This window comes from Ictalurus punctatus, chromosome 6 (assembly GCF_001660625.3).
Source record: "Ictalurus punctatus breed USDA103 chromosome 6, Coco_2.0, whole genome shotgun sequence".
Lineage (NCBI taxonomy): Eukaryota > Metazoa > Chordata > Actinopteri > Siluriformes > Ictaluridae > Ictalurus > Ictalurus punctatus.
In genome coordinates, this window is record NC_030421.2 from 21,303,090 (window position 1) to 21,326,649 (window position 23,560).

Genomic DNA, 23,560 nt, shown 5'->3' on the forward strand with positions numbered 1-23,560 from the left:
CATAAAAACAGCTACTAAGTCCAAAGTAAATGCTTAATCACTAATGCCATTCACAGCTTAGGATATGAAGCTTGACAGCAGGTCATCAGTTGATGTCTAGAAGGGAGCCCTTAGTAGAGTCAGACCAATGTACACTGATATAGCGCAATTAGTTTTCATGCCTAATATGTAATGCTAAAAGACAGCTTCATCTCGCATGTTAAAGACTAAAATGTATAAAAGTAACAAAATAACAGGAGCTGTAATGCTCATTACTGACATTTTAATATCCACATTTTACTCTCGGTGCAGTTTTGTAAGTCATATCTTGCAGTTCCAATACTATAATTTCCATATTTCCACTTCAGGAAAACAGCGTGTGAATTTAATAGAAACCTCACACACCAAACGAGATTCACAGATACCCTTTATATAAAAACCACCTTCCACCTCAATTCTGACTGCATAAAATCAGCCAAACAACTTGCCAGCTTCCACAATAATGTCCATTTAGGCCAACCATAGCAGAGCCACTGCCGAACGGGAGGACACACGGATGACCTTTATAATACTTATTAACTGATTTATTCCCATTCCAGTCAATTTACTCCTGCTCTCTGGGTTTATTCACATGAACTGCAGCTCCACCACAAAATCCTTACTGAAGCACTTAAGTCAGCAATAAAGAACAAATTGTATTATTAGTGCACAATTTGATCTCTAGTTATTGAACCCATATATTTCCGGCCAGCTGAGTGGTGGTGGTGGTGGTGGTATGTTCTAAGCTTAGCGCAACTGCATCTCAGAGACTTCCATCAATCGCTCCGGGCCATACGCTATTTAATTTAACCTGCACTCAAGCAGCAGACTGAAGCCATATTCTTGTGAAAGGAATGGATGGTACCTGAGGCTCGACTCGGTTTATTTGAGGTGAAATCCTGTCACACCAGGAGCTTGTAAATGATCGAAGTGCGTTAAGGATCACCTGAAAAAAAAAACCCATCCATCTTGGCCTACCCCAAGGAGCTACATACAACAGGCTGTGAAATACCGGATAAGGAAATAAATATAAGTGGTTACACTCTGTTTAGATGTGACCGCCCGAGAAAGGGAGGTGGAATTGTAATTTATGTAATGAATAAATTTCACACCAGGGTGATAACTGCATCTTATCGATTAGCAAGATGTTTGAGTTTTTAGCTTTAAAAATGGAGCTTTTTAAAGAAGTTCATCTGACATCTGGTTGGTTGGTTGTTATAGGCATCCAACAGAAAATCTGAAGCTGCTTTATTACAACAGCATCTTTCAAAAATTGATTTTAATGAAGTATTATTAGTTGGTGATTTTAACGGGAACTCGTTATCCCCTGTTTCAAACAATTTAAAATCTTTTTTTGGATATCTTTAACTTAACACAGCTGATTCAAAGTCCCACTTCAGTAAATTTGACATGTTCAGATAAATTTATCAAATTTATTAGATCTTTTGTTGAGTAATACACCGCACAAATATAATGATATACAGTACCTCACAAAAGTGATTACACCCCTCACATTTTTGTAAATATTTGATTATAACTTTTCATGTGACAACACTGAAGTGACACTTTGCTACAATGTAAAGTAGTGAGTGTACAGCTTGTGTAACAGTGTAAATTTTCTGTCCCCTCAAAATAACTCAACACACAGCAATTAATGTCTAAAGCGCTGGCAACAAAAGTGAGTACACCCCTAAGTAAAAATGTCCAAACTGGGCCCAATTATCCATTTTCCCTCCCCGGTGTCATGTGACTTGTTAGTGTTACAAGGTCTCGGTGTGAATGGGGAGCAGGTGTGTTAAATTTGGTGTCATTGCTCTCACACTCCTTCATACTGGTCACTGGAAGTTCTACATGGCACCTCATAGCAAAGAACTCTCTGAGGAGCTGAAAAAAAGAATTGTTGCTCTACATAAAGATGGCCTAGGCTATAAGAAGATTGCCAAGACCCTGACACTGAGCTCCAGCACAGTGGCCAAGACCATACAGCGGTTTAACAGGACAGGTTCCACTCAGAACAGGCCTTACCATGGTCGACCAAAGAAGTTGTGTGCACGTGCTCAGCGCCATATCCAGAGGTTGTCTTTGGGAAATAGACGTATGAGTGCTGCCAGCATTGCTGCAGAGGTTGAAGGGGGGTGAGGTCAGCCTGTCAGTGCCCAGACCACGCCGCACACTGCATCAAACTGGTCTGCATGGCTGTCATCCCAGAAGGACACCTCTTCTAAAGATGATGCCCAAGAAAGCCCGCAAACAGTTTGCTGAAGACAAGCAGACTAAGGACATGGATTACTGGAACCATGTCCTGTGGTCTGATGAGACCAAGATAAACTTATTTGGTTCAGATGGTGTCAAGCGTGTGTGGTGGCAACCAGGTGAGGAGTACAAAGACAAGGTGTGTCTTGCCTACAGTCAAGCATGGTGGTGGGAGTGTCGTGGTCTGGGGCTGCATGAGTGCTGCCGGCACTGAGGAGCTACAGTTCATTGAGGGAACCATGAATGCCAACATGTACTGTGACATACTGAAGCAGAGCATGATCCCCTCCCTTCGGAGACTGGGCCGCAGGGCAGTATTCCAGCATGATAACGACCCCAGACACACCTCCAAGATGACCACTGCCTTGCTAAAGAAGCTGAGGGTGAAGGTTATGGACTGGCCAAGCATGTCTCCAGACCTAAACCCTATTGACCATCCGTGGGGCATCCTCAAATGGAAGTTGGAGGAGCACAAGGCCTCTAACATCCACTAGATCCGTGATGAGGACTCCAGTGGTAACCTGTGAAGCTCTGGTGAACTCCATGCCCAAGAGGGTTAAGGCAGTGCTGGAAAATAATGGTGGCCACACAAAATATTGACACTTTGGGCCCAATTTGGACATTTTTATTTAGGGGTGTACTCACTTTTGTTGCCAGCGGTTTAGACATTAATGGCTGTGTGTTGTGAGGGATACCAAACGTCTAATGTCTAGACCTCAAATTCTCATTACAAGAAACAGAAAACATTTTGATGAACAAGCATTTCATCATGATTTATATCTTTTTCATTAGAGTCATTTACTTTAATAAATTATGTGGAGTTAGCATGGAATTCTGTTTATAGTAGTTTTATGTCTTTGGTTAACAAGTATGCGCCATTGCGTAAAATAAGAGTGAAGGCCCGAAATAATCCTTGGTTTACACTGGAGTTAGCTAGGCTCCTACGGGATAGGAATGCTAGAATGTGGAAACCTTCACTTTAGGAAACCTGAGAAATCTTAGTACTTCCCAAATTAAGGCTAAATCAGATTTAATCACAGAATTTAAATAATCTAGTTAGTTTTTGGAAAACGATCAAGTCATTGTCTCGATCTGAAAATAATGTGGAGATTACAAAAATTATTACTAGAAATAATCATCTGACTACAGAGAAGTCAGTTATTTTACACAGTTTAAATGAGCACTTAATATCTTCAGATTATTTAATTCTCAGTCTATTAATTGTTCTATCACCAACTTTGATGTTATAAATTTGTATAATTATGTTATTTTTTGCTGCCGTCTTGGCCAGGTCATTCTTGTAAAATATATTTTTAATCTCAATGAGATTTTTTAACCTGGTTAAATCAAGAAATGAAAATGAATGAAATACTTATGTGTCATGCAAAAAAAGACATCAACATGACAACTGTGTGAACAGAGTACCTATACACTCCACTACAAGATAGTATTGGAGTATACTAAACAAAATCAAGAGGTGGTGATATTAACATATCAATGATACAGTTATCTCTAATAGTGTGTTTGAATGTATACACAGTATTAAGTTTCATGGAGTAGAAGCAGTGCTCCAAAATTCTAGTTAGGCAACAAACCAGAGCCATTAGAGGAGAAAAAGCTAGCAGATGTGGGATATATTAGATGGAAAAGGGCTGCAGCAGGGCAGGGTTCATGGCTAGCTAGTGAACATGGAGTGTAACCTGCTGGTGGGCGGGTCTGTGCATCAGGGCCCTGGGCTCGGCTGTCTGAGGCCCGAGAGGCTGAATGCTGGCCTTGCCCAGGAGGGTCAGTCAGAAGCAGCAGCCTCTGCAAACGCCTACACACTAAACTTACCGGGAGTCTGTGGGGACCATATTCTGGCAGAAAAGCAGAGACAAAAAGATCAGGAAATATGAAGGGAGGAAAAAAGGAAGGGCAAAGAAAAGGCAGAGAAAGTGCAAATTATAGATAAGAGGCACAGGAGACTAGTAAAATGAAGAAGAAGGAAAAAAAGATAGAAGCAGCAGCCTTAAAGATGTCATACATACGTTATTTGTGAACTAACCATTCACTTTGCTTGCATCACAGGTACAGTAGACAAAATATGCAGACAGATACACTCAAGCCATACAGAGGCCAACAGTTTACATACATGTGGGCTAAAGATATTCAACCTCTGGTTTTCATAATGCCACACATTTCACGTTACGATACATTTCTTTTGGCAAGTCAATTAGAGCATCAATTTCAAATCAGTGGTCATTTTAAAACAATCAATCAATTACAGACAGACTTCTTTCAGCTTTAATTCACAATATCTGAATTCCAGTGGTTCAAAAGTTTACAAACACAAAGTTGACTGTCTCTGTAAACAGTCTGGAAGATTCCCGAAATTGATGTAATGACTTTTATAAGCTTCTTATTGGCAAACTGTTATAATTAGGCTGTGAAAGGTCTTAGCTTTAGAGCCAGTGCCTGTTTGCCCTTCATATTATGGGACATTCCAAGCAACTTAGCAAAGACCTCAGAAAACAAGGCTGTGGACCTCCACAAGTCTAGTTCCTCTTCGGTAGCAATTTCTAAACAACTAAAAGGTACCACAAACATCTGTACAAATAATTGTATGCAAATATAAAACTCTTGGGCTCACACAGACACTGCATCATTCAAGAAAAAAGCAAAAATTAACTGTCAGGGATGAAAGAACTTTGGTCTAAAAGGTTCACCTGAATCCCAAGACAAGTACCAAATTATGTACATCCACCATTAAGAGAGCCCTAAAAGGAGCTATTTTAAGAAGCATAAAAAGCCAGACTGCAGTTTACAGGATCTCTCATCAGATGAAACAAAAATTTAACTGTTTGGCCATAATAATCAGAGCTATGTATGGAAGAAAAAGGGTGAGGCTTAATCTCAAGAACATTATCCCAACTGTTAAGTATTGGTGTGGCAGTATCGTGCTGTGGAGGTGTTTTTCTGGAAAAGGGATTAGTGTACTTCAGAAATCAGATAACATCATGAGGAAAGAGGATTATCTAGGTTACATCTTTGGTCTTATCTTTGGTTATATTACTGGAAGTCCCAGATGTAATAATACTAAACATACTTCCAATGCTGTTAGAAAATGGTTTAAAGACATGTAAGTGAAAGTAATGGAGTAGCAATCACTAAGTCCTGACCTGAATCAAATAGAAAATTTGTGTACTGTACTAAAAATGTGCGTCTGAGCAAGGAGGCCCACAAACTTTACTAAGTTACACCAGTTCTGTCAGGAGGAATGGGCAAAAATTCAATCAAAGTATTGCGAGAAGTTGGTGAAAGGCTACCACGTGTTTGATTTAAGTTCAAGTAAAAGGCAAAAGAACCAAAAACTAACAAAGTGTATGTAAATATGTGACCAACTGAAAATTTTATACAGACACACTAAATAAAAGCCTAAATAAATCTGTCTCTTAGCTATTATTTTTAAATGACCTCTTATCCTAATGGACTTATCCTAAAGGAAATGTTTGGAAACATTAAATGTGTGGACAAATTGAATACTTCTAGCCTAGGTGTATGTAATTTGGCCTCAACTGTAGACACATACAATTCAACTTTCAATCATCTTTATAGTGGATTATTTGAAAAAACAATCATCATCTTTAAAAGAAATAGGGGGAAACCCCTAAGAATTTAACTACAACTCTCAGTCCTAAAGATACTATTAGAGTGGGGCTGCCAAAGCTCAGTCACCAGAAAACGTGGCCTAAATTTCACAATAACCCAGATGATATAACAAATCAATATGCCCCTAAAATGAGCAGTCTTAGCTTTAAAATTTTAAAAACAAGAATGGATAATAAAAATTAACACATTACCAAAAATATAAAAATTTAACAACTAATAAAAACACCCATTCGCCTCTTAGAGCAAAGCCATTGTGGTCTCTAGTGCATGATTTCCCCATTTTAGAACTGGAATAAAAACCTCTTCAGATGAGCAATTGTGGAAAGAATGAAGTGTATTTTGACTACATGACTACAAGACTAAAACTGCTTTGTGGTGGATATCTGGGAGTTTCAATGCATTTCTGGTAAGCACTACATTACCACGGCTAGCTAGCTGCACTAGCCTATACTGATATAACCTATATGAAATGTTATGAAAAATGGCTAATTGACTTAATCTTAAAATTGTGGTTAATATACTTAAAAAAGGAAAAGCAGCTCCACAACATTCTTTTCTTTTCTGTAAAAAAAATGAATCTTTTTACCCATCTTTGTTTACCTATATTTGTCTTATTTGACCATAGAACCCAGGCTCCAGTAGTGTCCAGTGAACTTGAGGGGCATAGGGATGTGATGGTATTAAAGAAAAGGCTTTATACTGGCATGCCTTCCAATTATTATATTGGCATAGTATTAGTATTATATTGGCAGCTGTAGGTTTGGACACTTGGCAACCTCAGAAAACTACTTTTTATCTTTAAAATAAACAAAAAAAATCTATCTTTATCTATTTATCTTCCCCATGTTGATGAGGGGCTAAGGGAATTTGGTCTATGGATGACTGCTTAGGAGTTCCTAAGCGCTCAAGTGAAATAAAAAAAACAAATTACTTGATATTTTGATTTATAATGATTTCTCTCATATTTTCAAACAAATTAACCACTTTTTCCATAACCTTTTTAAATTATTTTTTACCAAATTTTACCAGTATTAAATACTAGTTTTATGTTGTAATTGAAGTATGTCAAACTCTTTAACTTCACTCAGTAAAATTATTTTAGCATCCTTGGCTGAGCTTTCGGATTTCAAAACAAGAGGTACTTTTCTAAGTCTTGACATATTGTCAACACTGTAACTGTTTTACAAATCAATGATTTTTGCACTACAAAATTGATTATAATACCAAATGCACATAAATCCCACACCTGATTTTTCAATCAAGTCTAATGTGGCTGCAAAAAAGGTGGCTTTATGAGTCCATCTGTTTGAGGCCATATGGATTTGAACATCATACATATTTGGTATTTGTCCTCAACATATAGAGACCATGTGATCAATACTGATATGCAAAAGTAATGAATTGTCAGTCATGGCATACTTACCAGACAGAACAGGCTCTGTGGAAGGGGTAGGTGTGGCTGACCTGGTGGTCGTCACCTCAGCCTGGCTCTTCTGCTCTTCTGAGTCTGGAGAGGACAGCAGGGAAGAAGAGGAGGCAGTGTTGTCCATAGAGGAAGAGGTGGAGGGAGGCAAGACTGTCACAGTGGAAGAAGAACCTGAGGAGGAGGATGAGACTGATTTGGGGAGGGGCTGTGCCAAAGCTGAGGCGGAGGCTGGGGCGGAGGCTGGGGCGGAGGCTGGGGCGGAGACTGGGGCGGAGACTGGGGCGGAGTCCGAGGCAGGTGGGGAGGAATGGTCAGAGGTAGCAGACTCCACCTCCATGGGGCCTTCAGCCCCCAGAAGCTCCTGAGAGGGGCTCTCTGAAGCTGGAGCCGCCCCCAGCAGCCGAGCTGCCACACCTATGGAGAAAGAGACATCAGGCAACATTTGGCTTATATTTCTTTAAAAAAGAATAATAATTTAAAAAATAATAATAAATAATAAATTTTTATTTTTTTTTTAAATGAGAGAGAGAGAGTGAGAGAGACACACACACACACAGACATGTAGCTACAAGAGAGACAAATGTATGCCACAACCTGACTGTTAGTTTGCAATCTACTCTGCAAAAAACAAAAAACAAAAAAAAAAACCAGACAAAATAGATCTTTCATGCATATAATTACAAGCGTTCTCCCTATATTACTTATTATTGGGCCTTGAATTCTTTAGATGCACCACAAATCTCTGTTAAAACATGGGCACAAGAAGTTAAAAGACAAAATACAGGTTTTGACCTGGTTTAAAAAGAAAAAAAAGAAAAAAAAAAGAAAAGTTTGACCAAAACTACCAGCAATATGGTGATGCACGTCATACCTCTGGGCCGAGTTTGCGGACGAGCTCTGCTGCTCTGGGCCTCGCTGGCCTCCTCAAACCAACGTGATAACATGTCTGACATCCTCTGCATCAGAGACACATTGGGGCTCTGCTCTCCTGAAGTGAAGAAAAATAGTGTTTCATGAACTTAAAACTTCAAGACCTCAAAGTGACCTAAAGGAAAACCACTCCAAGCTCTCCTTTTTATAGGAAGACAGCTCTAAATGCAAGCTCTCACTGAGAAACTAATGAACTCCCTCTAAGTAGACTGTGCCTTATTCATATTTTGAACAAAAAAATAGCAAGACCGATTTAAAGGTGCTTCAAAAGATTGTTGCCTATATCTCAATAATGAGTATATGGACACGAGTTGTTTTGAGGAGCAGAGAAGTCTGTAAGCTACAGTGCAGAAGTTCAATTGTAAATGGAGGTGTTCCAATTCAAACCCTATTCCAAATAACAAAGAAACACAACTTATGCAAGATAACACAACAAAAAAGTAGCAATAAATCCCTCTGACGAAACACTATTTCTAGATTTACATATAAACATTAGTACTACCAGAACAAGCAATGAGAACACTTGATAGAAAACTTCTAAAAAATCAAAATAAATAAATAAATCAAAATATCTATAGAACGTTTTTTTTGCATGTGTGAACACTTCTTTATAAACAAATATTTCTGTCAATTGGATTGACGTGTTGTGTATACTGTGCGTGTACTGTTGGAGGGGACCACCATTTTTTATCTTACCATCTCGTTCTCTTTCACTCTCGGGTCGAGCACGAGGTCCGGTGTCTGACCAGTCTCCTCTCAGACGCAACCGTTTGACTGGGGGTTGCTTTAGCTACAAGAAACACAAGAATGGTAAATCACTTAAAAACAGAATGAAGTTCCAAATGATATTCATAGATTTAGATGACGTTTCATTGGTATCCTACAGTTGAGTACAACCAGTAATTATTCAGGGTCTTTGCCAAGTGTCATACTCAGACACATACTGATTATCTTTCAGTCATGACCCTGAACTCTTAGGACTCAAATTTAAGTTACCAGCACTCTACCTACAGGGTTAAATTGGCAGGGCCTATTTCTGCCATACCTGGAAGAACAAATTGAACTATTTTTTTCAGAAGAAAATCAGTAACTGGTAATTGCACTCAGATATTAACCCAGATATCAGACCTCATTTGTAATTTGTAGCTGGCACAACTTCATGCATTAACAGCACACAAACTGAATGGAGCATATGGCAATAGCAATATATGCCATATACGTATACTTACAGTATACTGTATAAGTCATATCGAATCAAGCGTACTCCTGACAGATGAATAGGGCTTTTTGAAGTTATGTTAACCTGTAACATTCTGTAATAACTTGAATTTCCACCACTTCCCCTTAATAACAGCCTCGCACATATTTGTTTTAACTATGGCATATATCATATACTGCTTTCTAGAAAGGAGTTTTGCAGACTGAGAAGGCAATAGCATAACTTCTTTGTTATGATTCTTTGCAATTTTTGGTTCATTTTACCTCATTTTACCTGTATGTTTTGCAGAATACATTTTTTTCTTGTTTTTTGTTTTTAAACACAAACATTTGGGGAAGAAAATTACAGCTTAAAACAGCTAAAGCTACATAAGAGGTAGAAAATTTCATAAGGTGAAAATGTAGGCTGAACAGTGACAGAGGAAAAAAAAATTAATTTTAAAAGATGCCTATTCTTCCCATTAATTTAATTTGATGAGGGACCTTAGGGTTTCTCCTCTCTGACTCTGACTGCCATTGTCTATTTCTGTCCCTGCAATGGAACATAGCCTGCGTCTGCAGCTCTGTTTGGAAAGGAATGTGAACATAGGGGAATACAGACACTGCTATACACATAAGCCAGAGAGACCCTGTATCAATGACCCAGCACATTTCACCACCTCCTCCCTGAACTTTAATCCCACATACAGCACCAGGTCTAGTGGGCCCAGCCTCATCATTTGAAGGTCAGAAGTCATAAGCTGGTTAGTTTACAGACACCTCAGAATAGTTCAATTGTTCAATCAGTATACCTTTAATAACTAATACAAGTCACATAGGTCATAAGTAGTCAGACCAGGGTGTGTTCAATCTATTACATCTATGACCTGAGACAGACTGAACATATTCACATGTCCCCCAACATGCATTTGCAAATACGCATTATCGTTTCTCTGCAGTACCTATGACCCATGGGGTGAGCTATTTCTATGCCCTTAGCAGATGGTCATATCGATTATGCTGCTAACCTCCTCTCTCCTCTCCTCAGATGGACCCTTCAGCTCTCGGGCCTGGTCGTCTTTGGGGTCAAACAGGTAGATGTAGTCAGAGGAGTAGCTGACCAGAACCTCCTGTCCATCGCCACTGTAGCATAGGGATGTCACACGGCAGGACTTGTTGGACAAGTGGGCAGGGACGAATCGCACACACATACCTGTTGTCCCTCGCCCCATGTAGTTACCTGTATGTAGTGAGTGAGGTATAAAATAAACTAATTGTTGCAACGTTTCTGTTTAAGGTATAAATTGTTGTTTTTTAAAACACCTTATGAAATAATACTACAAAGGGTAGGAACTTCTACTACAAAGCACAGTGATCTCAAACAGCAGTAATTCGTTATCAAAAGGATCTTTTGGAAAAGGCATTTAGGAGTAAACTGAGGACTGAAACTAAAGTAAGACTCAAAGCACTTTATATAGGCTGCTTTAAAAAAGAAACATTACAGGTATTTATAGTATCAGGGGTGGCTTGTTAATTGTCTGTTACCACCATGATATACAGAGCAATTTCAAAATGATCCACAGTAATAAAAAACAATCACATTATCACACATAACTAAGCAAGATGAGCATTTGAATTTGGCATTTAAGTCATGATGCTGATTGAAACGAGCCACTTACAAAAAATGGTTAGCGGAATTCGTTATGTGTTGCATGTAACAGAAATTACATGCAAATTAAAGAGGACCTATTATGCCCCTTTTCACAAGATGTAATACAAGTCTCAGGTGTCCCCAGAATGTATCTGTGAAGTTTCTTCTCAAAATACTCCACGGAGTATTTATTATACCAAGCTGTAAATGCCCCTTTTCGGGTGGAAGCAAAAATGCGCCGTTTTTGGTGTGTCTCTTTAAATGCAAATGAGTTGCTGCTCCCCACTCCCTTTCCAGAAGAGAGCTGTGCTTTCACAGCTCGTTCTTCGGATACTACAGCAATAACAAAGGCGGGTCAAAGTACACGTTGTTCGCAAACAGCCAATGAAGACCAAGCTACCAAGCTACGTAGGTTTGTGCAGGAAGTAAGTCTGGATTTACTAACAACTCGTTTCAGCTGTTCAGAACCGATTCTTTCTTTTGGGACACACAAACAGCTCTATAACACACTACATGAAAGGTAATATCTGAAAAAGCATAATAGAGGCACTTTAAAGTAAAGTTGAGATTAAAACAAATGCTCTCACCTGTAGCTCTAGTACCAAGCATCCGACGGTCATAGATTCTTACTGAACTGTCTGAGCATCCAACAGCAAGGTAGTATGGCACAAGGGGAGAAATGGCTATCGAGGTAGCAGCTCTCCGGCAATTAATCAAAATATCCTAATTACAAAAACAGCCAAACAAAAGAAGACGAAATAAAAGAAGAGGAAACAAAATAAGTATTGAATATTAGGGAGTAAGAAGAGTGAAGGGCAAGAAGTATGTATGATATGTCAAATATGAAACGAGTAAGATCTGGTCTTTTTGTTCCCCAATTCACATAATAAGCATGCTGGAAGATAGGAGTAAGAAGACAAACTGCCTGCAATCTCATAAATAATGTATTGTATAAGAGTTTGGAGCATACAAGATGCTTTCCTCATTAAATGCTACATCACCAAATATTTAAGTTCAAAGCTAAAACGTGCTTAGTAGACAAAACGGGGTGTATTTCTTAACGCTGAGGGTACAGCTCATTGTGACAGCTTTAACATACTCCCTAAAAGAATATGATCTTCAATTATTATTTTACCCAATGCCATTACCCAAACACAAAGCAACCTGCACCTCAGTCAAACCACGTATCATAGTAGGCTGTGAAATACAGGGTGGAGGCTGCCTCTTTCACCTCACAAGATCTGGCAAGAAAAGAGTGGGTGTGCCTCTTTTAATTTGGGACAAGAATAAAGGTTAATGTGTGTGAATCTGATGTCAGATCAGAGCTGAAACCTCTGCCCTGTGCTATCTCAGTACTTCTAGTCTGATGCGAGATATATAATGAGAAACAATAATGCAGGAACATGCAGCTTGACAGGCTGCCAAAAAAGCTGAACACATTGAAACCATTTAATTATAAATAATTCAGCTAATATGGAGGAATTCCACATTCACAATTCCACGAAGCTTAGTAATAACGGAATGCAATAACTAATAAGGGAATGCAAAATGTAAGTACATTTCAAGTCAATTTTTCTTACATCTTTACAGTCCTCTTTTGTGCAGCTTGTCTTCATGCGCAGGTCAAACCACCTAACTGTACCATCCTCCCCACAGGACAGGAAGGTGTACGGGTCATTTGGAACTGTCATTATCTAGAGACAGAGCAATAAGACAGACAGAAGACATGAATATGTTCACATGATGCAAGCAATAATGACTAATTACTGCATTGTTTCTAGAGATGGCTTCATAATTAATAATCAAGTATGAAATATTTGAATAGTAAATTTGTTGTTTTGGAGTATTATTAACAGTAATCATAAGAACTACATGTCTAGCATCGCCAGGGGAAAGCATGCAATTAGTCAGTGGCTGCAGGCAGACTAAGTGTTTTGCTCTTTTTACTACACTGTATGTAATGGGAAGGGATCATTGTAGATCAGTGGTTCTCAAACATTTTCAGCATGAGCCCCCCCCCGGCCCCCTTTGTAAGGTTCATTCGTTTGTGGCCCCCTAGAGTAATTCAATTTTCACAATTTGTTTTTTTTTTTTAATTTCACACTAGGCTCTTCTGTATTAGCTTTCTCAAAAAACTCTCATCTAAAAACATATCCACTGTAAATAAGTTTATTGGCGTGTGGCTAACAGTACTGTACACTAGTATATCAACGGATGTCTCTGTTTGGTGATGTTTCAACTTAGTGTGCTTTGTAGAATTTATTTAATTTATTAATAGTTCTAATTTTTATGTACATCCCAGTTCAAAGGTTGACAATCCTGACTTACATATAGGTAAAATAAATTTTTAAAACATAAATATTCTATGCGGCCCCCTCGGCTCGATCTGGCAGCCCCCAGTTTGAGAACCACTGCTGTAGATTACCTGCAAATCTGAAAGCTATTTCAAAGACATTTTCTTTTGAATCATTCTTTTGGGAAGTGTTAATTTCCCATATATATGGACACTTTTGGGACACCCTGTAACTTAGACAAGTGCACATATTTGGTCACCAAGTTACTGTAAGCCTATATTTGTCCTGAAGTTGGTACTAGGCGATGTTAATATCAGCTATAAGACAATTGTATAAATATTGTATACTACAAGATCCAGATCATCCTTTTCCAGTTAAAGCTAGATCTATTCCAAAATGTTTTAAAAAGGCACAAACAATTCTCGGTTCACATATACGTATTTCTTACTTAGCTTTTCCAATTCTACAGCATTTAACTTTAAGAATTTTTTTTTAAAGTTTAAAAACAATGGGGGTGCTCAGAAACTTCTGACTGGCAATGTATCGCAATTGAATACAAAAAGGCAGAAGGACCACACTTGTCAGCATATCATGGGATATGGATCTCACTGCTAACACATCACCATGCCCTATTTTTAGTCCAGTATCATGGTGTACAGCAGTTTGTCTCAGTAGTTTAACATTGAAAGGCAATTAAATTAGGCCAAATTTGAGTTTGATTAAAATTTAATTTAGGCTGCAAATTTTAAAATCCAAAGTGACCTCACTCTCACAAAACAAAGACTTTGACTTTCACGGGGTCATTTTTGATCAGCCTGCAGCCAACAAAGTGTGAAAAATGTGGTGTTATGGTAAAGAGACAATTAAAATATCTATAGTTATGTATGCCATAAGTTAGCTCACTACTTAATTTCACAATCTCCTCAAATGATGAAGTTTAAATGTGAAATGTAATGGTGCACAGTTTAAAGTGTCACTATTTATAGCCCCTGTACTTTATAGCACCTGGCACACTGCACAAGTGCACACACGCGCGCACACACACATATATTGCAGTGAATAAAGGCTTAACGTTTTGTGCTATAATGGTTTATGTAATTTTGCAATTACATTTATATTTTCCTGTGAGTGTTACTACAATATCACCTGCACCATACCTCATATGCAGTTCCATAGTGGCAGGTCATCTGACACTGCCTATTGGTGTCTGGACTCTTCTCTGTGTGTGTGTAGAAGATGATGCCATCTCCTGAACAGGACACAATCTGCTGGTCATTAGTCTGGGGCATGAATTTTGCACTGAAAATGTTAGCTCGGTGCCCTGACCGAATTGTTGCTTTGACCTGATGAAGAATGGGAAGAGTGGTATATATTGTGAGATATATATTGTGAGATATATATTATATATATATATATATATATATATATATATATATATATATATATATATATACACACACACACACACATCACCAATCAGCTTAAGATCTAGAGAAGTACACAAAACGTGATTCTGTGTAGTGTACTATACTGATATGTTTAAGAAGTTTGCACTTTGAACCAGTAGTATCTCAATTTAATAGAAATTCAATTACAGCACATCTTACACTAATACAACCCTAATTCCAAAAAAGTTTGGATGCTGTGTAAAATGTAAATAAAAACAGAATGCAATGATTTGCAAATCTCATAAACCCATATGTTATTCACAATAGAACATAGGAGACATAAAATGGTTGAACTGAGTAAATGTACCATTTTAAGAAAGAAATGAGGTAATTTTGAATTTGATGGCCTCAACAAGTCTCAAAAAAGTTGGGACGGGGCAACAAAAGGCTGGAAAAGTAAGTGTTACTATAAAGAAAGAGCTCTGCCTCTCTAAGATACTCTTTTTTATTTTTTATTTTTATAACCAATCATGTTACTGACCTGTTGCCAATTAACCTAAATAGTTGCAAAATGTTCCTCTAGCTGTTTCTTTATACTAACACTGACTTTTCCAGCCTTTTGTTGCCTCCGTCCCAACTTTTTTGAGATGTGTTGCGGCCATCAAATTCAAAATTACCTTATATTTTTCTTAAAATGGTACATTTCCTCAATTTAAACATTTGATATGTTTTGTATTTTACACAGCATCCCAACATTTTTGGAATTGGGGTTGTATAAACACTGTTTAACTGCATACATTGCTATTAGGCTGGTAGACAGGCAACACATTTAAGTGTGTACATTATTCATACTGGACAGTCGAGATTCTGGCTTAAGTTACACAGCTAAGTACCTCATAGCTCTACAGTGCCCTCCACTAATATTGGCACCCTTGGTAAATATGAGCAAAGGCAGCTGTGAAAAATTGTCTTTTGTTTAACCTTTTGATCTTTTGTTAAAAAAAATGGATCACAAAAATAGTCTGCGCTCATAGATATCAAAACAATTGCAAACAAAACACAGGTTTATCAAAAAATCTGTTTTGTTAAATATAGGTGTGCAACAGTTATTGGCACCCTTTTAGTAAATACTTTGGGCTACCTCCCTTTGCCAAGATAACAGCTCTGAGTCTTCTCCTATAATGCCTGATGAGGTTGGAGAATATATGGCAAGGGATCTGAAATCATTCCTCCATACAGAATCTCTCCAGATCCTTCAAATTTCAAGGTCCACTCTGGTGGACCCTCCTCTTCAGTTCACTCCACAGGTTTTCTATGGGTTTCAAGTCAGGGGACTGGGATGGCCATGGCAGGACCTTGATTTTCTGGTCAGTAAACCATTTTTCTGTTGATTTTGATGTATGTTTTGGATCACGGTCCTGCTGGAAGATCCAACCATGGTCCATTTTAAGCTTTCAGGCAGAAGCAGTCAGGTTTTCATTTAATATCTGTTGCTAATTGATAAAGTCCATGATGCCATGTATCCGAACAAAATGTCCAGGTCCTCTGGCAGACAAACAGCCCCAAAACATTAAAGAGCCACCACTATATTTAACCATGGGCATGAGGTACTTATCCATATGGCTACCTCTCTGTGTGCGCTAAAACCACCTCTGGTGTTTACTGCCAAAAATCTTTATTTTGGTTTCATCTGACCATAGAACCCGATTCCATTTGAAGTTCTAGTAGTGTCTGGCAAACTGAAGATGCAGTTTATTTTTGGATGAGAGTAGAGGCTTCCCATTTTGTAAAGCTCAACAACCATTTGCTGCACATCACAGCTATATTCCTTGGTCTTATCCATTGTTGTGAATGACTAAGAGAATGTGGCCTGTGTTACCTCATATGTACACCCCTGTGAAACAGGAAGTCACGGTTGAACAATTTCCTGTTCCTACTCACCCAGGTGTACCAATAAATAAATAAATAAATAAATAAATAAACAAACAAACAAATAAGTAAGTACTATATCAATGGGAATATACGTCAAATATATATTTTCTGATATGAATTCACAGGGGTGGCAATAATTGTTATACACCTATATTTAACAAATCCATGAATGGAGAGTATTTTTGTGATTTTTTTTTAAAACAAAAGATCAAAAGGTTAAACAATAAAGACAATTTTTCACAGCCTTCTTTGCTCATATTTACCAAGGATGCCAATATTAGTGGAGGGCGCTGTATATAACATAAGCCTAAAATTACCTTTCTGTTGTAGGGGTTTGTGATGACCAAATTAGTGTCATCAGATCCTGATAAGATGTATTCTCCCGTGTCATTCCAGGATATGGTGTTAACCTATTTAAAATCAGAGAAACAGATGTCTGTTGAACTCACACGGAGACCACTCAGGATATCTGCCACTGATTGCCATTGTCTACTAACAACTACTGTCAGTGGATACTAGTAAAATTGTTGCCAATTTGCCACAGCAGATCAGCTCAGAATCTGCAATCTGAACTGAAGTAAGAGAGCGAACAATAGCAGCCTGTAGTGAATTCAGCTGAAAGACAATTGAGCCCTCACCCATATCTCTGCCTTTAAAAGAAATCAATCAATATTTCATTAACTTTACCTGCAAAGCCTGTGGCACTCTGGTCTCTTTCCATTTCTCAGGCCCCAAACTACAGTGGCAAGAAAAAGTATGTAAACCTTTTGGAATTTCATGGTTTTCTGAATAAATTTGTCATAAAATGTGATCTGATCCAAGTCAAGGGTATTGACAAATATAATGTACCTAAAACAATAACACAAAATAAATTCTGATCCCTCATGTCTTTATTGAACACACTCATTCAACATTCAAAATGGCAGTGGAAAAAGTAAATGAACCCTTACCATTAATAACTGGTTGAATCCTGTTGGCAGCAATAACCTCAACCAGGTGCTTCCTGTAGCTGTGGATCAGACCTGCACATCGTTCAGGAGGAATTTTAGCCCATTCTTCCTGCAGAACTGCTTTAGCTCGGTCATATTCTTTGGACGTCTCATGTGTATGGCTCTCTTCAAGTCATTCCATAGCATCTCTATTGGGATGAGGTCTGGGCTCTGACTTGGCCCCTCCAAAAGGCGGATTTTGCTTTTCTGAAGCCATTTTGTTGTGGACTTGCTCCGGTGTTTTGGGTTGTTGTCCCGTCACATCACCCAATTTCTACACAGTTTCAGCTAACGTACAGACATTCTGACATTATCCTGAAGAATTGTCTGATATACTTGGGATTTCATCTTCCCCTCAATGATTGCAATTTGGGCAGGCCCTGATGCAGCAAAGCAGGCCCAAATCATGATGTTTCCTCCATCATACTTTAGGGTTGGGATGATGTTTTCATGATGATATGCCGTGCCCTTTCTGATTTGTCTTCGTTGTGCTCTTAGTGTCATTTTGACTGAGCGCCCACTTCTTGGTAGAGTAGCAACAGTCCCAAAGTGTCTCCATTTTTAGAATGTTTGCCTAACTGTAGACTGGTGAATTTCTAAAGTCTTTGAAATCACTTTGTGACCCTTGCCAGCTTTATGTAAAATCAACAATTCTCGCATGGCTCACATAAGCATGTGCTTCTTGCACAGAGCAAACTCCAAAAGTTTGAGGGGTTATCATCAGTCAAAGTAGCTGTAGTCCACACCTCCAAACTCATTTTCTTAACGAGACTCCAATTAGCTTTTTGAGATCATTAACACAAGAGTTCACATACTTTTTCCACAAGCACTATGAGGTTTTTTTGGTTGTTCTCAATAAAGACATGAGGGATCAGAATTTTTTTTGTTTTATTATTTTAGACACATTATATTTGTCAATACCCTTGACTTAAGTGAACCTCAGATCACATTTTATGACCAATTTATTCAGAAAACCATGAAATTCCAAAAAGGTTCACATACTTTTTCTTGCCACTGTATATCAGACAACACAAAGCTTCATCACAGAAACCCTTTTATCTCAGACCTTCTGAAAAACTGAGTTTTAATCACTGTTCACAAGCTTTTGATTCCATCACAGAGAAACTCTGGATTTTCACAAAGATAGCAAAATATGCAACATCTCTATGGCATAATGCATTGAGAAATAACAACACTGTAGAATCACATTGGTCACTGACTCATAAGCAGAGGTGGGTAAAGTAGCCAAAATTGTACTCAAGTATAAAATAATTACTTATAAATTACTCAAGTAACAGTAATGTTAATAATTACTTGAGTAATAGTAATAAAGTATCCAATGAGAAGATTACTCAAATAGCAAGTTACTAGTTACTTTGGATCTGATTAAAATGAAGGGAAAATCCTGAATCTCAGACTACATGGAGACCTGTAAGTCACACCTCTCCTTGAGTCTGTCTGTTCTCTTTACATGATTTAAAACCTGGGTTCAAGATGAAGCAGCTTGTCCTAGTCTCGTGATGGGTACAATAACAAAGAACCTGTCGTTTAACACAAAATCTCACACACACACCAAAAAAAAAAAAAAAAAAAAAAAAAACATTTTCCCAATGGTTGACTGTCTTAACATGTTAACAACACAAACCTGTCAGTATCTGCATTTAAACAATACAACAGAGAAAAAGTACAGACTATGGAACAGAAGTGAAAGTGTGTGTAGAGAGAAAGAACACAAGTGTGTGTGTGTGTGTGTGTGTGTGTGTGTGTGTGTGTGTGTGTGTGTGTGTGTCCTTCCTCCCTCGAGACTCTTGTTTCTTCCCCCTCTCCAGGACTGAGCCACTTAAAAAAAGTGAGCGGTTGTTGCGGATGCATTCAGACCACTGCAGCATATCGTGAGACTTGTGATCACGTTATTCGTGATATCAACAAATTACACTAGACAGAGGACGAATAGAGGAATGCCACCAAATGTAGCAAAGTAAAAGTACATTTCTGTGATTTAAAATAAACTTGAGTAAGTGTACAAGTATGGTCAGTTAAACCTACTCTTAAAAGTACTTTAAAATTAAAAAATGAAAAAAAAAGGTATTCAAGTAAACGTAACAAAGTAAATGTGGCACGTTGCTACCAACTCTGCGCATAAGTGATGTATTGTTGACTAGAAAGAGGCTGCTCTAAATATGAGAAGTGTGTCTTCAATTGGAAAATATAGGGTTATGTCCAGTTTGCTGATTAAACAATCTTTTCTAGGAGGCAGTAAAAATACTGCTGCTGCTTTTCTCAATTTTTGAAAGATTTTTGGTTTTTTGAGGAAAACTACTTGAATTGGCGAAATCGCAATTGCACAAAATTGTTTTGCACGAACTTTCACAGTATTTAAATTGTTGGTAAATGAGACCTTTTAGCTGTACTCATGTGTTGTGACGACATCACGTGACACGTCTTGGCCAAACTCTGTGCTAATTTTGAAAAATTGCACACTCCTACAAATATTGCAGAGTTCCCTTGAGTTTGTGTTCATTTCTGTGATCGTAAAAATCACTAAATCCTGTAGGGACAGGGATGTGAGAGTTAGAGCCTGGTGACTATCATCCTCTTGGTTCATGTCATTAACAGATAAAGGGGAAGAGGTCTCACACAGAGCTGTTGGAATCTACACATAGGGAAAAATAAAAACAAAACAACTGTGGGGGGGAAACATCAAGTAAAACATGAACCTGAGTAGATATGTTTTTGATACTCACACAGCCATCATGCACTTTAAGTATAGCTTCAAGCTTCAGGCGCTGCACAAATTCTCTTCTGCCTGTAGAGGAGTTTAGAGTAGATTATAAAAGAGAGAGTATAAAGTCACTGCACCAGCTGTGACTGAGAAAGAAATGCATATCATAGCTCACATGACCAATAGGATTACATAAACACAGGATTAAATGACATTAAATGTCAAAATGTACTTCCAATATAACAGCACCCAGCTCAAACAAAACAACACCAATATTATATTTATGTATATATTATATATCTTTCTGTTGCAGATGACATTTTGCCCATCATCTTAATGACCTACAGCACAGAACTGGATTCCTCTTTCAGTGAACACCTGAAATGGCTTTTAATGATCTGCTGTAACCAACTCAATCAGATAGATCTGTACTCTAATGTCTTTCCTCAATTACAAAGGGACAGGAAGTTAAAAGCATGGTTTGTAATGGAAGGACATTCTCGCAAGCAGATATCTGCAAAGAGTTAATGACAAATTTCGACAAAACACTTGTAGCGCTAAATATATTGACACTGTATCAGCATGTTGCAGTCAAAAGGAAAGCTAGAAGGCAGTTCTCTGCAAGACATGTCTTCCTGATTCACACTATAGCTACTACAAGTGAACATACTGTATACTGAACATTGCAGAAGAACCTACCCCTTCCTTGTACAACCAAGCAATGCTGAAATGATTGATGATCACTGAAAACAAAGATAGCTACACAGGCAAAAACGATGTTTTGTCAAGTTATGTATTGATTTGGTTTTCAAATTATTCCCACACAGTCTGCTTTTAACTCAGCTTTCAGGAGTCCACATTTTCTTTGTAATGAGTGTAGTGACACTACTTTTGATCATTTGAAAGAAGCTGCAACATCTTCACTCATATGTTGCCTTTGTAGCAATTAGTGTAATCTCTGGAGACCCTATTTAAATCCCAGAGCACATCTCGGTGCTGTGGAGACTCTACTTGGTATCTGTGCATTCCCTATCAGTCAAGATATAGCAGCCCAGCTAAATACAGCACACACACACACACACACACACACACACACACACACACGATATGCCTGAACACTACCTAACTAGGCTAATGTTTCTACCAGATCTCAGATGTTGTGAACAAGGTGTAACCTAATAGCAAAAGTCTGTAATGTTGTAGCAAATGTCTAGCTGATTGATTAGACAAACAACAAATAAACACAGTTCACTCATGAGGAGACAGTTGAGTAAGCATGGTAAATAGGATATCTGAAGAAGATTCAAAATCCAGTTGAATATGTGGCAAAATCAAAACATGAAGGAAGAAAAAGTGGGGGGAAATAGCAAAATAACAGGAAGTATAGAACTTCCAATAGGAAGTAAAAGCATACTTCCTGAAAGGCAAACTAAAATTAAATAATGTTAAAATAATTAATTTGATCTGCACTAAAGCTAGAATTGGTCAGAGGTTGATATATAGAGAGTGATACTGTGATGCAGATACATGCATCATAAAAATGAAAACGTTTATGCTATATAAATATATAGCTTTAAAATATATTAATTTATACTTTATATAAAAATATGCATTAAAAACATATTATAAATTAATTTGAATGTAAAAAAGGGTATTATTATTATTATTATTATTATTAATAATAATAATAATAATAATAATAATAATAATAAATGTAAAAAAAAATTTAATTGGGACATATGAACAGCAATGATAATATATAAATAGAAATCCTGAGAAAAATAAGAATACATTTAATTAAAAAAAAAGAAAAAGAAGAAATCAAAAATAATTTTAAAGTAAAACAAAACAAGAAGAAATATAGTGTCTTTAGGTGCTTTTTAGAATGATCATTTATTTTTTAGGAGCATTAAAACAGAAGGCTGCTTCGCCACTTCGTTTCTTGTTAAGTACATTTAGCCATCATAAAGTACTAGATCTTAATGAAATGGTTTGGAACATAAGAGGACAGACAATCAATAATGAATGATGGTTCATAGCTTAAAAAAAAAAAAATTAGTAGCAGGACTTTAAAATCTAGCTTAAAAGAGATTGGGAGCCAGTGTAATGTCGTAAGGATTGGTGCAATATGATCTCATAAACATGTGTCTGTTAAAACCTGTGCTGCAGCATTGTGAACAAGCTGTAGCCTGATGAGTGGCAATGCAGTAAACAGTGAATGACAATAATCAATATGAGACAAGAGAAAAGCATGTACCAACTTCATTCAGCATTGTGCAAGCTGAGATAAGTTCTAACCCATGCAATGTTCCTTAAATGAAATAATGCTGATTGAGTAATTTATCAAAGTTTAAAGATAAATCAGAATCAGGAATTTCACAAAAGGTTCCTAATTTGATCATTTTTTCTGTTGGTACCACCAGAAGAATTTTTGTTTTGTCTTCATTAGGCTTAAGGCTGTTTTTGTTGATCCAGGTAGCATTTGTTTTGGCAGTCTGTCAGGGTGTTTAGAGTAATACTGTTATCTCGGGTAATGGATGTGTAAAGCTGTGCATCACCATATTTGTTAATGATTTGACCCAGTGGCAGCATATATAGTGCTGTGAAAAAGTATTTGCCTGATTTTTTTTTTCTGTTTTAGTGCATCTCATACTAAATTGTATAAGAAATTAAAACAAAATCTTCTAAGGTAAAACAAAGACAACCTGAGTAAACACAAAATGCAGTTTTGAATTGAAGCAAAAAAGTGATCCAATATCATCTGGGTCTGTGTGAAAACATATTTGCCTGCCCCACCCCCCCCCCAACCCACAGGTACTAATTCCCAAATCTATGAAAGTGCATTCATAATGGAGTTCAGCTGGACTAGACACAACCAGGCCTGATTACTGCAAACCCTGTTCAATCAAATCAACCCTTAAATAGAACTTATTAACAGCATGAAGTTGGTTAAAAGATCTTACCCAGTAACACACTATGGCGAAACTGAAAGAAATTCAAGAGATGATGAGGAAGAAGGTGATTGAAATACATCAGTCTAGGAAGGGCACAAAGCTATTTCAAAGGCTTTGGGACTCCAAAGAACCACAGTGAGAGCCATTATCTCTGACCT

The 23,560-nt window shown here is 37.6% G+C and overlaps 1 protein-coding gene across 7 annotated transcripts in view; it reads right to left on the bottom strand.

The window, feature by feature from the left end:
* Positions 1–23,560, bottom strand: part of dcaf6 (ddb1 and cul4 associated factor 6) — a 37,800-nt gene that overhangs the window by 7,913 nt on the left and 6,327 nt on the right. For 4 of the 7 annotated variants that reach the window (XM_017469671.3, XM_017469668.3, XM_017469669.3 and 1 more), the window contains exons 2-11: positions 20,471–20,532; positions 17,055–17,147; positions 14,575–14,760; positions 12,704–12,817; positions 11,711–11,846; positions 10,501–10,712; positions 8,972–9,065; positions 8,217–8,333; positions 7,343–7,759; positions 3,972–4,127 (exon numbers count right to left, since the gene is read on the bottom strand). In XM_017469671.3, coding sequence (XP_017325160.1) covers positions 3,972–4,127; positions 7,343–7,759; positions 8,217–8,333; positions 8,972–9,065; positions 10,501–10,712; positions 11,711–11,846; positions 12,704–12,817; positions 14,575–14,760; positions 17,055–17,147; positions 20,471–20,532 — 1,587 coding nt within the window. Of the gene's footprint in view, positions 1–3,971; positions 4,128–7,342; positions 7,760–8,216; positions 8,334–8,971; positions 9,066–10,500; positions 10,713–11,710; positions 11,847–12,703; positions 12,818–14,574; positions 14,761–17,054; positions 17,148–17,424; positions 17,474–20,470; positions 20,533–23,560 lie in introns of all 7 variants that reach the window. The other 3 variants (XM_047156084.2, XM_017469673.3, XM_017469672.2) reach the window with 2 other exon arrangements.